At 44.6% G+C, this 13,318-nt stretch overlaps 1 protein-coding gene across 5 annotated transcripts in view; it reads right to left on the minus strand.

Moving 5' to 3' along the window:
• Positions 1 to 13,318, minus strand: part of Cttnbp2nl (CTTNBP2 N-terminal like) — a 48,900-nt gene that overhangs the window by 19,671 nt on the left and 15,911 nt on the right. For 4 of the 5 annotated variants that reach the window (XM_057793817.1, XM_057793819.1, XM_057793816.1 and 1 more), the window contains exon 3: positions 8,669 to 8,776. In XM_057793817.1, coding sequence (XP_057649800.1) covers positions 8,669 to 8,767 — 99 coding nt within the window. In that variant the 5' untranslated portion in view covers positions 8,768 to 8,776. The remainder of the gene's footprint in view (positions 1 to 8,668; positions 8,777 to 13,318) is intronic. The other variant, XM_057793820.1, reaches the window with a different exon arrangement.

Genomic DNA, 13,318 nt, shown 5'->3' on the forward strand with positions numbered 1-13,318 from the left:
TAGAGCTCTCTTCTGGCCTACACTGGCACTAGGAATGCACACACAACATATATTTAGGCAAAACACCCACACATATTTTAAAAAAATAGCCTATAGTCCTAGGAATTGGGAAGCTGGGGGGGGGTCTGCTGTGTCTGGTACCTGTCAGTTACTCATCGCAACACCCTATCTCAAGAAACCAACACCCGCCGCCACCACCAAAAGTAAGGCACCCAGGTAATCTAATTAGAAGGTCATCAGGGGCTGGAGTTTAGATGTAGAGTGTTTGCCATGCTAGGTTCTGAGTCCAATCTCCCCAGTGCAGAGAGGGGAGGGAATTGGAAGTCACGTGTACTTTCAGTAGGTGGAACTTAAGCAAGAGCGGTAAATAGTAAACGAGAGATGCAAGAAGCAGGAGGCGGAATACAAATGACACTGAAACACCTGAGTCACCAGAGGAGATGGGGGATGGCAGGTGGCTCAGGATGAAGACAGCTGCAAAGAGCTTTGGCTTAGAAAAGAGCAGAATGCAGAAATTGGTTCAAATGAGCCTTGAGTCTGGGACAAGAAGTAATTTAAGTGAAGAAATTGGAGCATCAAGAGAAGGGAGGAATTAAGGGGAGAATAAGCCATGAAGAAAGGGAAGACGAGGGCTGGGAAAGATATCCATCTGGTAGAGTGCGAGCCCAGTATGCGCGCAGCCGAGCTCAAGCCCAGCACCATGTAAGTGCATATGGGGCGCCTATACATCCCAGCACTCAGAAAAGTGTAACTGTGTAGGGAAACTGAAGTCCTTGACTGCAATCCAAGCTACTGCTCTCCAAGTCTGTGAGTTCTCCTCCTGGGCCACTTCTGAGCATCTCAATGATTAGGTGTGGATTTCCAAAACCTAATGACATAACTAAACAGTAAACTAAGAATAACCAATAATAAACTACATAAACTAGTATTAACTAATCTGCGGTGCCCTGTTTTGTCTTAAGAGATCTAAGTCGGTGCACAGCAGTTCCTCCTTTCTTACAAATACTGCACGTTAGGCCTGTGGGCACTGTCTAAAACACCAGCACTGGAGAGGAAAGGCAGGCAGTGCAAACCCTCCACCTAGGAATAGTGCACAGTGAGGCGCACCAGGTTCTGCAGCCTTACTTTACTACTTTACAGGCTCATGGTGCTGCATCAAACAGCGCTGCACGGAACACCCTTGGGTATCCATGAAAGAATGCCCCCACCTCCCGCCCCAGAGTTTCTCTATGGAGCGCTGGCTGTCCTGAAACTCGGAGAGCTGCCTGCCTCAACCTCCCGAGTGCTGGTGGCATTACAGGTGTGGGCCACCACCCAGTGAAAGGACAGTGTTGCAGAAGAGATATTTCTTTTCTTTTCTTTTCTTTTCTTCCTTCCTTCCTTAAATAAAGACTTTAATGTTTCTATTATGTTTACCTGTGTGCTTCTGCATGAGTATATACCACTTCTGTATGGGTGCCTGAGGTGTCCAGAAGAGAGTGCTGAATCTCTGGAGCTGAAGTTACAAGTGGTTGTGAACCGTTTATTGTGGGTGCTGGGCACCTAACTCAGGTCCTCTGGAAGAACAGCACGGACTCTTAATCACTCAACCATCTCTTTAGTCCCCTATGATAAAGGGTCCTAGCTTTTCTTTTCAAGACCACTTCTTTATTTATTATCGTGTTTATGTGTGAGACTCTGTGGAGTTGGTTTATTTATTCCTTCCACTTTCACACGGTTCTGAGACTTGAACTCAGGTCAGCAGGCTGTGTCGTTGGGCAGTGAGCACCTTTACCTGCTGAGAGCCATCTCAGTTGCCCTGGTTTTCCCAATGCGTTCTGTAAAGTGTCTCTTTTCCACACAGATTGTCAGCAGGCAGATAGGATGGCTTCCTTCTCTCCTAGTTATTTCTACAACTCGCTGAATCTACACACTACATGACCCAGCACCGTTTTTATTTGAAACGAAAACTTTCGTACTTTTCCTTGCTTTTCTCTATAGGGGCAGCTAGAAATAGCCTGATTAAACCTGAATCATGAGGTCAGCACATGCCAGGAGACACAATGATAGGAAGTCAAAATAACAGGAATAAGCTGCTTCCTTTTTTATCTGTCTTAGTTTCAGGCTGAGGGACTGCAATAGAGCTCGTCCCCGACTGCCCAAGAGGAGAACGTTCTGGAAGGAAGTGACACTTCACAAGCAGAACCCCCTTCCCTTCCTCCAAGGCATGGCCCTCCCCCACCCCATACCCAGATCCCAGAGGCCACAGGGAGATGTGAGCTGGATGACAACAGTGGCTCCCGTAATTACTGCTCACACATTCACAGCATGAATGTCGCTCACCGAAAGCCGGCCAGCCAACAGCTGATACCACAATCACTTCTAAGAGCTAGCTGTTATGGATGAGGGTCAATGCTTTCATGAATAAAATTCAGATGTTTTATCACTTAAGAACACAAGCTTCTTGTTATAAACAGTTTATGAACACTCTTGGATAGGAACGGCCTTTCCTGTTCTTTTGGCTCTTTCTGCCGGGACGGCCCATCAGTACTTCCCGCTCACTGACTCACGCTGCCCTGGTGGTACAGGACTCCTACCGCCTTCAGGGAAGCACGCCACGGAGAACGGAGAGGCTTGGTTGGGAGTTTCCACCAGTTACAACCCGGCACTCTTCTATGTTCACAGTTCTGTTTTCACACACGGAGACCTTTTTCCTTATTAGTCTAAAGGTCCACTCTGATCGCGCTGTACTGTTCTGCCCAGACCCTGCTATGAGATGCTAGGCTGTTTCTAGCATTTCCACTGCACTGAAACTGCTCCACAAACAGCCTGACTTGCGACTGTACTCACGAGGCTGAAGTGGGAGGAGGGCAAACTGCAGACAAACCTGGGCTGGACAGTGTCTCAAAACACTAAGGAAGAAAACTCTGACGACATCTAAATATTCAATGTCGCTAGTCAATAAGAAATGAAAATTAGAACTGAGACGAGAGCCTGGTGTGGGTGCAGGAACATGCAGCTGAGGCAGGACTTCTCTGAGTTCCACGTCAACCTGAGCTATATAGTGTGTTCCAGGCTGGCCTGGGTTACACAATCTCATACAACAACAATAACAATGAAATGGAAGTGACTTATGACACACCTGTTAGAATGGTTAAATAAAAAAGGGGGCTGTACCCAATGCTGGTGAAGCTGTGGCATCACTACAACTCTTGATGGGGAATATAAGATGGTTTATCACATCAGAAACTACCTGGATAGCTCTTACAAATTAAACAAGATACTTGGCATGGTGGCTAATCCCAGCACTTGATTCAATACAGTCATTCCAATCCTTTGTGTCCACACAAAGCCTTTCACATGTAAAGGTTCACGGTGACTTTATTTATAGTAATAACAGAGTTTGAAATAATGCAGATACTAAGATGAATGTAACTATGATGTATGTATAGAGATGGTGGAACACTATTCAGTCATAAGAGAAATCAACTGTCAATACATAAAACAGCAGAGATAATAAACAATCATACGCATAGTAACAGGCTGACCCTAACTTATCTTTGTACCTATAGGTTAGGGCGTCTCTCAACTATTATCACAGAAGCTGCTTTTTGCAGTAGGTGGCAGTTAATACAGAGACCTGCTCTAGCCAACACGCAGAGACTAAGAGTGTGAAATGTTCAGACAAACGGGACATCTGGAGCACACTCCCTTCCCTCAAGGCTCAGAAGACAGCACTGACAAAGAGGGGCTGGACAGTCTGTGAGAGCCAGAAAGGGGAGATGTGTGCAGAGAAACCGTAGTTGCTAACATGACAGGATACCTGTTACACACATGAACTCACAGTGGCGGAGGTTGTGTGCTTAAGACCCACACAAGATTAAGCCAGCTAAAACCCAAGTGTGGATGAGTGAGAGGTTCTTGAAGTCCCACCTCTACCTGAGAGGCTACTGGCAACTGACGGCTGTTAGGGGATATTGGGGAAGTCTGCTGTTTCCAGGGATGTGGCCTGGGCTCCGTGGATGGTCCCGTGCCCATGCACGCACAGGTAGCTATGTGGGAGGGGGCAGATAAGGGGGGGAACTGGACAGAAGGGAATCAGGCAAATTTGATCAAATACACCATTTGCAGATATAAAACTCTCAAACAAGTTCACTCTTCCACAACTAAGAAAATACCTTCTGGATGATTCCATAAAGCCAGGTAACTGACACCTGGGGACAGAAAGCAGGCCAGGGATTCAGGAGCAGGGGTGGTGAGTTAGGCAGGGTGAATTAAAAAGGGCACAAAGAAGATCTTGGGGGTGATGGACACATCTCCTGGGACTGTGGAAATGGTCGGCAGTGCACACCTGCGACGGCAGCACTCTGGCAGAGACGGATGGATGGATGGACGGATGGACGGGTCTTAGGCTCAAGGCCAGCTTGGGCTGAATTGCAAGACTATCTCCAAACACAAAACTATGGAGGGTCTGGGTGGGGGAAGCTACAACATACCATCTGCTCCAAGTCACCAAGTGAACCTTACCCTTTGTCAGCTGTAAAGGCAGACATTTGGTTCTCAGGGCAGGGATGGAGTAATTCCGAACAAGCACTACTGGGAACATCAGAAAGTGCGCCTGAGAAGCAAAAGTGCGGGTCTTCCCCGCAGGACAGCATCCCATGAACACTGCTGGCTTTATGAACGTAGTTCTGCCCTAAACCGATGAACTCTGTAGCGTGGATTGTAATGCTAGTAACTATGGATAAAGTAGTCATACCTGTCTAGTCGGGGTCTCTCTCTCAGTTCATCAGACGGGAGCCCGATCTGTGCTGGTGTGCACACACGTGTGCAAAGCCTGACGGAAGATGTCTTTATTATCTTCCTTTTTTCCCCAGACAGATTCTATGTGGATAGAGCTAAGTGTGGCTCTGTATCAGAGGAAGACGTGTGTGGAGTGTGTGCTCTAAATCTGATCAATTCTGTTTCCCAGAGTTTTTAAATGGCTATGATCGCAGTCCCCTGTCCTCCTCTGTGGCAGGCACTTTCTATTTCTAGATCTGTGTGGAACTATTGAACTGGGACTTTCCTGCTGAACTGTGTGGCTCCACCCCTGGCTTCTAACAATGTGATTTTCCTTTTACTACTGAAGGGATTTCTACAGTGTGCTCACTAGGGAAAATAAAAGTTTATGTGACTTTCATGAAGATTGTTTTTCCCTGACACATGCTTCTAAACAGAAAATCATGTTTACCTGAGGTTCAACTGAGACCAAACACACTATAAATGGTCTCTTTAACAACTAGTTCACATACAGGAAGACTGGTTACTACAACATAGAAGCACTGCCTTTCATGGCTTTACGCAAACGTGCTTCGGCTGCAGCGGAGAAGGGCCCGGCGGCTTTCTATGGGCAGGAGAAGCACACTACTGGGAGACTGTAGAACTGCAGTGCAACCCAGCACGTGGCAACAATTCCAGAGAGTGAATTAACACTTTTACAATCCCAGCTCTAGACAGGGATTCATTTTTACAAACTGTAGGACATTTACAATTGTTCCCTAAAGAAACAAAACCTGTGTGACTTGATATTCACTAAGAAGCAACAGGTAGCCATGTGGTTTTGTTCAGAAACAAAAACTTAAAGTAGAAAAAAAGACTGTCCTTCCCCTTTGAAAGCAAAAGAAAAGACCAATCAAAGCTGCTTAAGAAAGACCAAGCTGGACATTTCTAGAGCACAACTTTATTCCTAGTACTCGAGAGGCAGAAAGGTCTTTATGAAGCCTGAGGTCTAGGTCAGTCAGGCTACATAATGGGATTGTGTCAGAAAGTGAGTGAGGGTGGGAGGAAGTGGCCTGAAGAGAGAAGAGAAGGCTCAGTGGTTAACTGGGCATATTGTTCTTGCAGGGGGACCAGAGTTTGGTTCCCAGAACCCACTTCAGACGCTCACAGAAGCCTGTAACTCCAGCTGGAAGGGATCCAGCGCCTCTGGCCTCGCAGAGACCTCCACTTGTTTGTATGTGCTCGTGCGTATACACGTGTGAGCACACACATACACATAAACGACCCTCCAAAAAACAACTCCAAAACACAAAAACCCCTCAAAAAAAAAAAAAAAAGACCAAACCCAAAAAACAAAGACCAAAGCTTTTTAACTCACTGAATATGAATTAGGAACTAGTAATAAAAAGAAAATCATTGTTAGTTCAGAAAGTCTACCAAGCATTTGTTAAGCAAAAGAGCTGTAAGATGACATCTAGCATTGCTACAGAACCCTAACAGACAGACAGAAACGATCCCACAGATTAAATGAGATTTCACTTTAATGTAAAGAATCTGGCATGGGGCCAGAGAGATGGCTAGGTGGTTAAGAGCATGGTGGCTCACAAAAGTCTATAACTCATTTCAGGGAATCTGATTTCCTCCTCTGGCTTCCCAGGTACACATACATTGCACATACATACATGAAGGCAAAACACTCCTACACATAAACACAAATAAATTCAAAACAGCAGCAGCAAAGAATCTTGTTGAAGACTGTGCCTCTAACCCGACTGTGAATAACTCTGACTCAGGAGATGTTTAAAGATGCCTGTCTTGTGGGGGAGCCACACTGGATGGAGGCCGAGCTCAGCTACATCACCTACAGGCCACACACAATGGAGAATGCCACTGGCTGTCTAAACAACTCCCTTATAGGGCTCAGAGCTCCTGCTTCTCCAGATCCTTTCAACTGTTCAGACTATTCTTATAGTAAACAGAACCAGACACGTAGAAAAACCACTAGGAAACACGCGCAGCAAGCAGCCAAGGCATCTATGGCACAGAACAGAGAACAGCTTCTGCTAACTCCAAACACTTGCCTGGGAGTACTGTGGCAATCTTAAGGCAATGCATCAAAATGGCAGTCATTTTATTTGTTCAACAAATATTTGATGCTAGGGATGTGGCTTAGTGACTGATCGTGTCCCCGAGTTAAACTTCAACAACAAAAATTACTACAGCAAATATTTACCAGGTATCTATATCAGGCTCTGTCAAGCTTAGGGGAAACGAACAGCGAAGTGACACATGCAGCAGGTGCCATTCTGCGCCCTCACAGGCCGGGGAAACGGTCTCTTTCCGTTGCAGGTGTCCTCTCCCACCCCATCCAATTCCGAGGGGATGAGGGCGGATGAAGGACACGGAACGACAGGTACTAGCAGGGTTAAGAATGGGATCAAACCATCCTTGGTTCTTTTCCTGTTCTCATTGTCAGGCAAGGACAAGGAATGGGAAGGTGTCCTGAGGCCAAGCTAACTAGCAAAGTTAGTCTTTTATAAATTAGCATCCCTCTAAACCTGACAAGGACAGAAGCAACGAGTTGCACTGCTCTACTCAATCATACTTCGTAGGGAGTCATCTGTCTTCAGCACGCTCAACTTTTGCCTACTTTGGTTACTGCCCTTTGGCTTTGGGGGTCTCGTCTGCTGAGATTCAACCGATACTAGGAAAAGTCTCTTCTCCTCTTATCTAAACATGTTACGACAGAAGGGAAAGATCTCCGTGCAAGTGTAAAAAGCTCCAAGTTGAAAGGGGGTGCATCTGCTTGGGTTTCCGCAGATTGTCTATCCTCACTAATACACTTCTCCTAACCTTTGTCTTCTAACAGATAACAAATTAAATAACCAAATCATTTCCTTTTTTTTTTTTTTTTTTAAAAAAAAGGTCTTATTTAGTTATTATGTATACTACAGTGTTCTGGCTGCATGTATGCCTTCAGGCCTGAAGAGGGCACCAGATCTCACTATAGATGGTTGTGAGCCACCATGCAGTTGCTGGGAACTGAACTCAGGACCTCTGGAAGAGCAGCCCGTGCTCTTAACTGCTGAGCCATCTCTCTAGTCCTATTTTTTTTTAAATTTTTGAGACAGGGTTTCTCTGTGTAGCCCTGGCTGTCCTAGAACTCACTCAAGAGATCTAACTGACTTTGTCTCAGGAGTACTGGAATTAGAAGCATGTGCCACCATGCAACCACATCCTGCTTAGCAACAGCTTTACTGAAACCTTGATGTCCTGGACATTATATCCCGAGCATCAGTATATGAATGCTGAACTGCTCATGAAATAGATCTCAGCAAGTTCTCAAAGGGCGTCAGCACTTAAAAACAGTCAAAACACACTACAAGTGCAAGGCTCAGGGTTTAGAAACCTAGCAGAGACTAAGGGGGCTATTTTTGGGCAGAAAAGCTTCATCACTTTTCCCTTCCTTGGTTTGTTTCTTTTCTTTTTTGTTCGTTTTTATTTTGTTTTTTCAAGACAGAGTTTCTCTGTAGCTTTGGAGCCTGTCCTGGAACTAGCACTTGTAGACCAGGCTGGCCTCGAACTCACAAAGATCTGTCTGCCTCGGCTTCCCAAGTGCTGGTATTTAAGGTGTGCGCCACCACCACTCAGTGGTTTGTTTCTTGAGACAGGGTCTATGTAGCCTTAGATGATCTGTAAATTGCTATCTAGACCAGGCTGACCTCAAACTCAGAGAGATACCCCTGTCTCTGCCTCCCAAGCACTGGAAAGGTATGTGCTACTATTCTTGACTTAAAAATCTTGACACACAGGTGGGTGCCTAAAGCAACTGTCACTATGTCCCACTGCCACTCCAATAACGACACCAATATCCACTTAAATACACTAGAGAAATGACACAGGATCCCCAGGCCCTCTCTCTACATACCTTTAAAGCTTCTATAACGAGGTCCCTTGCTTCAAGTTCTCCTTCAAGAATACTGAACAGTGTCAGGAGTTCAGGCTTGCTGAGTTTTTCCAGATTCATCCTGAAAGTCTTAAACAAAGACAACAATCAGTCTCCTGAAGAGGAGGGAGCTTGACAGGAATGAAGGGTAAAAAGACAAGACAGAATATACCCATGGGAGCTGCGACCCAAAACAACACCCAAGGTTTCTGATGCCAATCATAAACTGAGCAGGAAGAGAAAAATAAAATCCCCTGTGAATTATTGATTCTGTCACTAACATCAATTATTCATTACCTTTTCCAGGCTGGTTTGCAACCCGGGTCTCAGAAAGGATCAGGAACTAATTCTGTCTGCTAGAAACTGAGGTAGAATTGGGTTCCACTGGGTACCATTTCACTAAAGAATTACTGGATCCCACAGAGATCCTCAGTTTAGGTAATTCACGCAGAACATTCTGGGATCTCCCTTTTGTTTGGTTCAAGTTTAAGCAAAGGTAATGCATGCTGTGAGCACAGGAGTAGGGATCACAATGTTTTCCCATCCTTCAGTAGAACAGGCCTAAACTAAGCATATGGAGAGAGAGAAGCCCTTGTGCGGTTTTCTTTCCTTTTTTTTTTTTTTTTGGCTTTTTGAGATAGTGTTTCTCTGTGTAATAGTCCTGGAACACGTTCTATAGACCAAGGTGGCCTTGAATTCACAGATATCCTCCTGTCTCTGCTGGGATTAAAGATGGACATATCACCACCCAATCTGGCAGTGCTTAGAAAGATGTCCTGGGCCACCCCTTGAGATAATTTTATCTGGAGAACAGATAAAGAGACAGATCCTGTCTCAAAAACAAAAAACAGTTAAAATGTGAAGTAAGCCAAATAAGTGTTTTTCTCAGAAACCTGAAAATGACTTCACCCACAATTGATAAATTATGAAAAATATAAACAAACTAAACACAACCCAGTATAAAGAAATGCCTTTTTGAGAGACTCTGCCTTTCAAAAAAACCAAAAAACCAAAACCCCAAAAAAAAAAAACCCCCACACAACCCAACAACAAAAAAGGATAAAATTAAATGAATAGCTTCCTATTTCTCTTTAATTGTGCGCCTGTGTGCAGATCTGTGCATGAGGACAGTGCCCGTGGGCCAGAAGACAACACCGACTCCTCTGGAGGTACAGGAGGCTGGGAACATCTGATGGGTGCATGGGCAGCCAGTGCTCTTAGCCAAGGAACCAGCTTTCATCCTTTAGTTTATTTCTTTTTTAATAACCAGCCTACGTGGTGCAGGCTGGCCTAAAACTCACTATGTAGTTCAGGCTGGCCCTGAAATTTTAATCCTGCTACCTCAGCCTCCAGAGTGCCAGGATTAGAGAGTCGTGAGTTAGTTTAAGTATCTTAATGATGTAGGCTACAACAAATTTAACTTTTTGTGGCCATTATTTTGTTCCCCGAGATATGGTCTCACTATATAGAGCAGCTCGGCCACACTTCCTACGTAGATCAGGCTGGTCTTCACTTTCCAAGGGCCAGGATTACAGTCAGTATTCCTTGTTCACAGTGATGGCTTCCACAAAGACATTTTCATTCAACTGTATCACAATCTTGACCATATTCACCTCCTCAAATATTCTCCTTTCTCCCCAGACACACCAGTCCCCCCCGCCAAAGTCTTGCTTCTACTTCCAGGTTGTGTGTGTGTGTGTGTCTTAGGCTTGTCTCCTCTCTGCCGCCCTCTTCCTTGTCTCTACACAGTCATGGCTAGCCTTGAAGTTGCACAATCTTTCTGCTTCTGCTTCCTGGAATTACATCACACTTGGTCTTATCATCATCTTGACAGCCACCCTGATAGGTGAGATGTAATCTCAATGTATTTATTTGCTGTCTGAGAATGTCAAGTATTTTAATTTTCCTGTTTTTTTGGCCATCTGCACTTCTTTTGAAAAGTGTTTGTTTCATTAGCCCATTATTGATGAGGTTGGGTTTTTTGTTGTTGTTGTTATTTGTATTTATTTTACATGTATTTATTTTTGTATTTTTTGTGTGTGTTATGTATGAGTATGTACATGACACACGTGCCAAAGCAAATGTATGGAGATCAGAAAACCGGTGGGGTTGGGTCTCTCATCCCATCATATGGGCTCCAGTGATCCAGCTCATGGTGCAAGGCTTAGAAGGAAGTTCGTTTTCACCCACTGAGCTGTCTTGCCAGCCTAAGCTCTTGCAAACACTACTCTTCAGCCGTGTACAGCTGGCGAAGTCCCCCCCCCCACTCTGTGGCTGTCTCTGTCCACGACTGTTTCCTTTGCTGTGCAGAAACTTTCTCTCATTCCATTTGTCAGTTCTTGGTTTTATTTCCTGAGCTAACTAGTCTTTTTTAGAAATGCCTGTACCTATATCAAATGTATCCCCTAATAGTTTCAGGTCTTATACTGAGGTCTTTGATCCACCACATTCAATTGATTGTAGTACAGGAATATCATTTATCCAGCACATTTGTTGAGGAAGATGTCTTTTCTACAATGTATGTCTTTGGCATCAAGTGGTCACAACTGTGCAGGTTTATATCCAGGCCCTCTGTTCTGTCCCATTGATCCACACATCTGGTTTTGAGCTAGTAGCACACATTTTCATTACTATAACTTGAGACCTACGGTAAATAGTCTATAAGTAGACTATACCTTGAGGTATTGTGACATCTTTAAATCACTCACTCAGGATTGCTTTGGTTGTTCCAGGTCTTTTGTGATTCCAAATTTGCATTCGGGTTGTTGTTTCTATTTATATAGTGAAGAGTTACTAGAATTTTGGTGGCAACTGCATTGATTCTGTAAATTGCTTTGGTAAGAGTCATTCTCATGATATCAACTCTGCCGACCCATGAACATACGAGATCTTTCTATCTTCCAGAGTCGTCTTTAATTATTCTTCAGTGTTCTAGCACTTTCCCTGTAGAAACAGTTTACTTCCCGGCTAGGTTTACTCCCAGGCATTTTAGTTTTACCCGTTTTTTGAAGTTACTGTGAATAGGGCTGCTCTCCTGAGTCCTTTCTCATGGTGTTTGCCATTGGTACATGGGAAAGGTGCTGTTTTCTACTGGTTTTGTATTCTACTACTTTGCTGAGTGTTTACCAATTCTAAGAGGTGTTTTCAGTCAACCTGTTTAACAAGCTCACATTTCTCCAAGGATCTGCTAAATAGTGTGGCACCAACTCTAGCTACTGTCTCGGAACACACGCAGGTAGAAGGCAGTGGTTCCATCAGCTATGAAGGGTCTACCACCAGGGAACACTGCACACAACTCTGTAGCTTCCAAGGGAGGACACACACTACCTTCCTTCCATTTTATACCTCAACTGTAACTGTCATGGCTTTTCTTCGGAGTGACAGCAACATGGTGAATTCATATACTCCCCTTATTCTTCAACTGAAAGCTCAGGGGCACTCAGAGAAGCCACTCACTTGCCTTCAGGGCTGCTGTGCTCAAGTGAAGGAGACCATGCACAGATGTGTACTTCAATGTGTCACCAGAGCACGTACTAGCATGTAGTCCTCAACATAACCTCAGCGCTAAATGCTAACTTCTTGTTAGTGGAGTCCAGTGAGTCTCACAGTAGCATTAAAGACTATGTGCCATAAGGATGACGACAAAGAACACAATTCCAATTAGAAACCCCCAACAAACTTAATAAACCTGTCTATCAGTCCTGCCTTAAGCGACATAGGGCACAACAAAGAACCCAAGTCTTTGTGGCCAGTGCCAGGTCTGCATCTTCCTATTTGAATGACTGGGAGACTTCCTCCTACAGATGGACAGGGAGGTGAGGCTTTAGAAAGCTTTACTGGAAGACAGCCAGAGCTGTTTCAAGGACCAAGTTCCTTCCTTGTTTTTTCCTTTTCCTTTTTTTTTTTTTTTTTTGGGAGATAGGGTCTTTCTATGAAGTCCAGACTAGACTAGCCTTGAACTGACAACAAGCAGTCTTCCTGTCTCGGCTTCTCCAATGCTCAGCGTACAAGTATAAAGCACTACACCTCGATCAATGACTTTAAATAAAAATTTAATAACTTATCTACTTATTTTGTGCGGATGTGAGGAGGGCAACACGCGTGCCATGGCGTGCTGTACAGGAAAGTCAGACAGCAACATTCGGGAGCCAGCTTTCTCCTTTACCTTCCATTCCAGGGATCAAACCTAGGTCATCAATCAGGCTTGGGCAGCAAGTGATTTTATTCAATGAACCATCTCAATGGTCCTGATTGAGTAATTATTATTTTTGACTTGTTTTATTACTTATTTATGTATATGTATATATGTACATCTGTGTTATGTGCACCTGAGTGTGTGTGCCATTAAAGGTCAGAGAGCATCAAATCCCGAGGCTGGAGTTAACCTGTAGCTGTCACCCTAAGTGATGCTGGGAACTGAACTTGGGTTCTGTGAAGGAACAACAGACACTCTTTTTCCCCCTGGCCTTGAGCTCACAGAGTTTGGCCTGGCCTCTAACTCCTGAATGTGGGGACTGAAGGCACTTGCCACCACACCCAGCTACGCAACAAGCACTCCTAACCCCTGAGCTATCTCCCAGGTTGTTTCAGTCTCAAACAGATCTAAAGAAGGCGTTGGACAAGCTGCCCCTC

This window comes from Chionomys nivalis, chromosome 18 (assembly GCF_950005125.1).
Source record: "Chionomys nivalis chromosome 18, mChiNiv1.1, whole genome shotgun sequence".
In the NCBI taxonomy this organism is placed as follows: Eukaryota; Metazoa; Chordata; class Mammalia; order Rodentia; family Cricetidae; genus Chionomys; species Chionomys nivalis.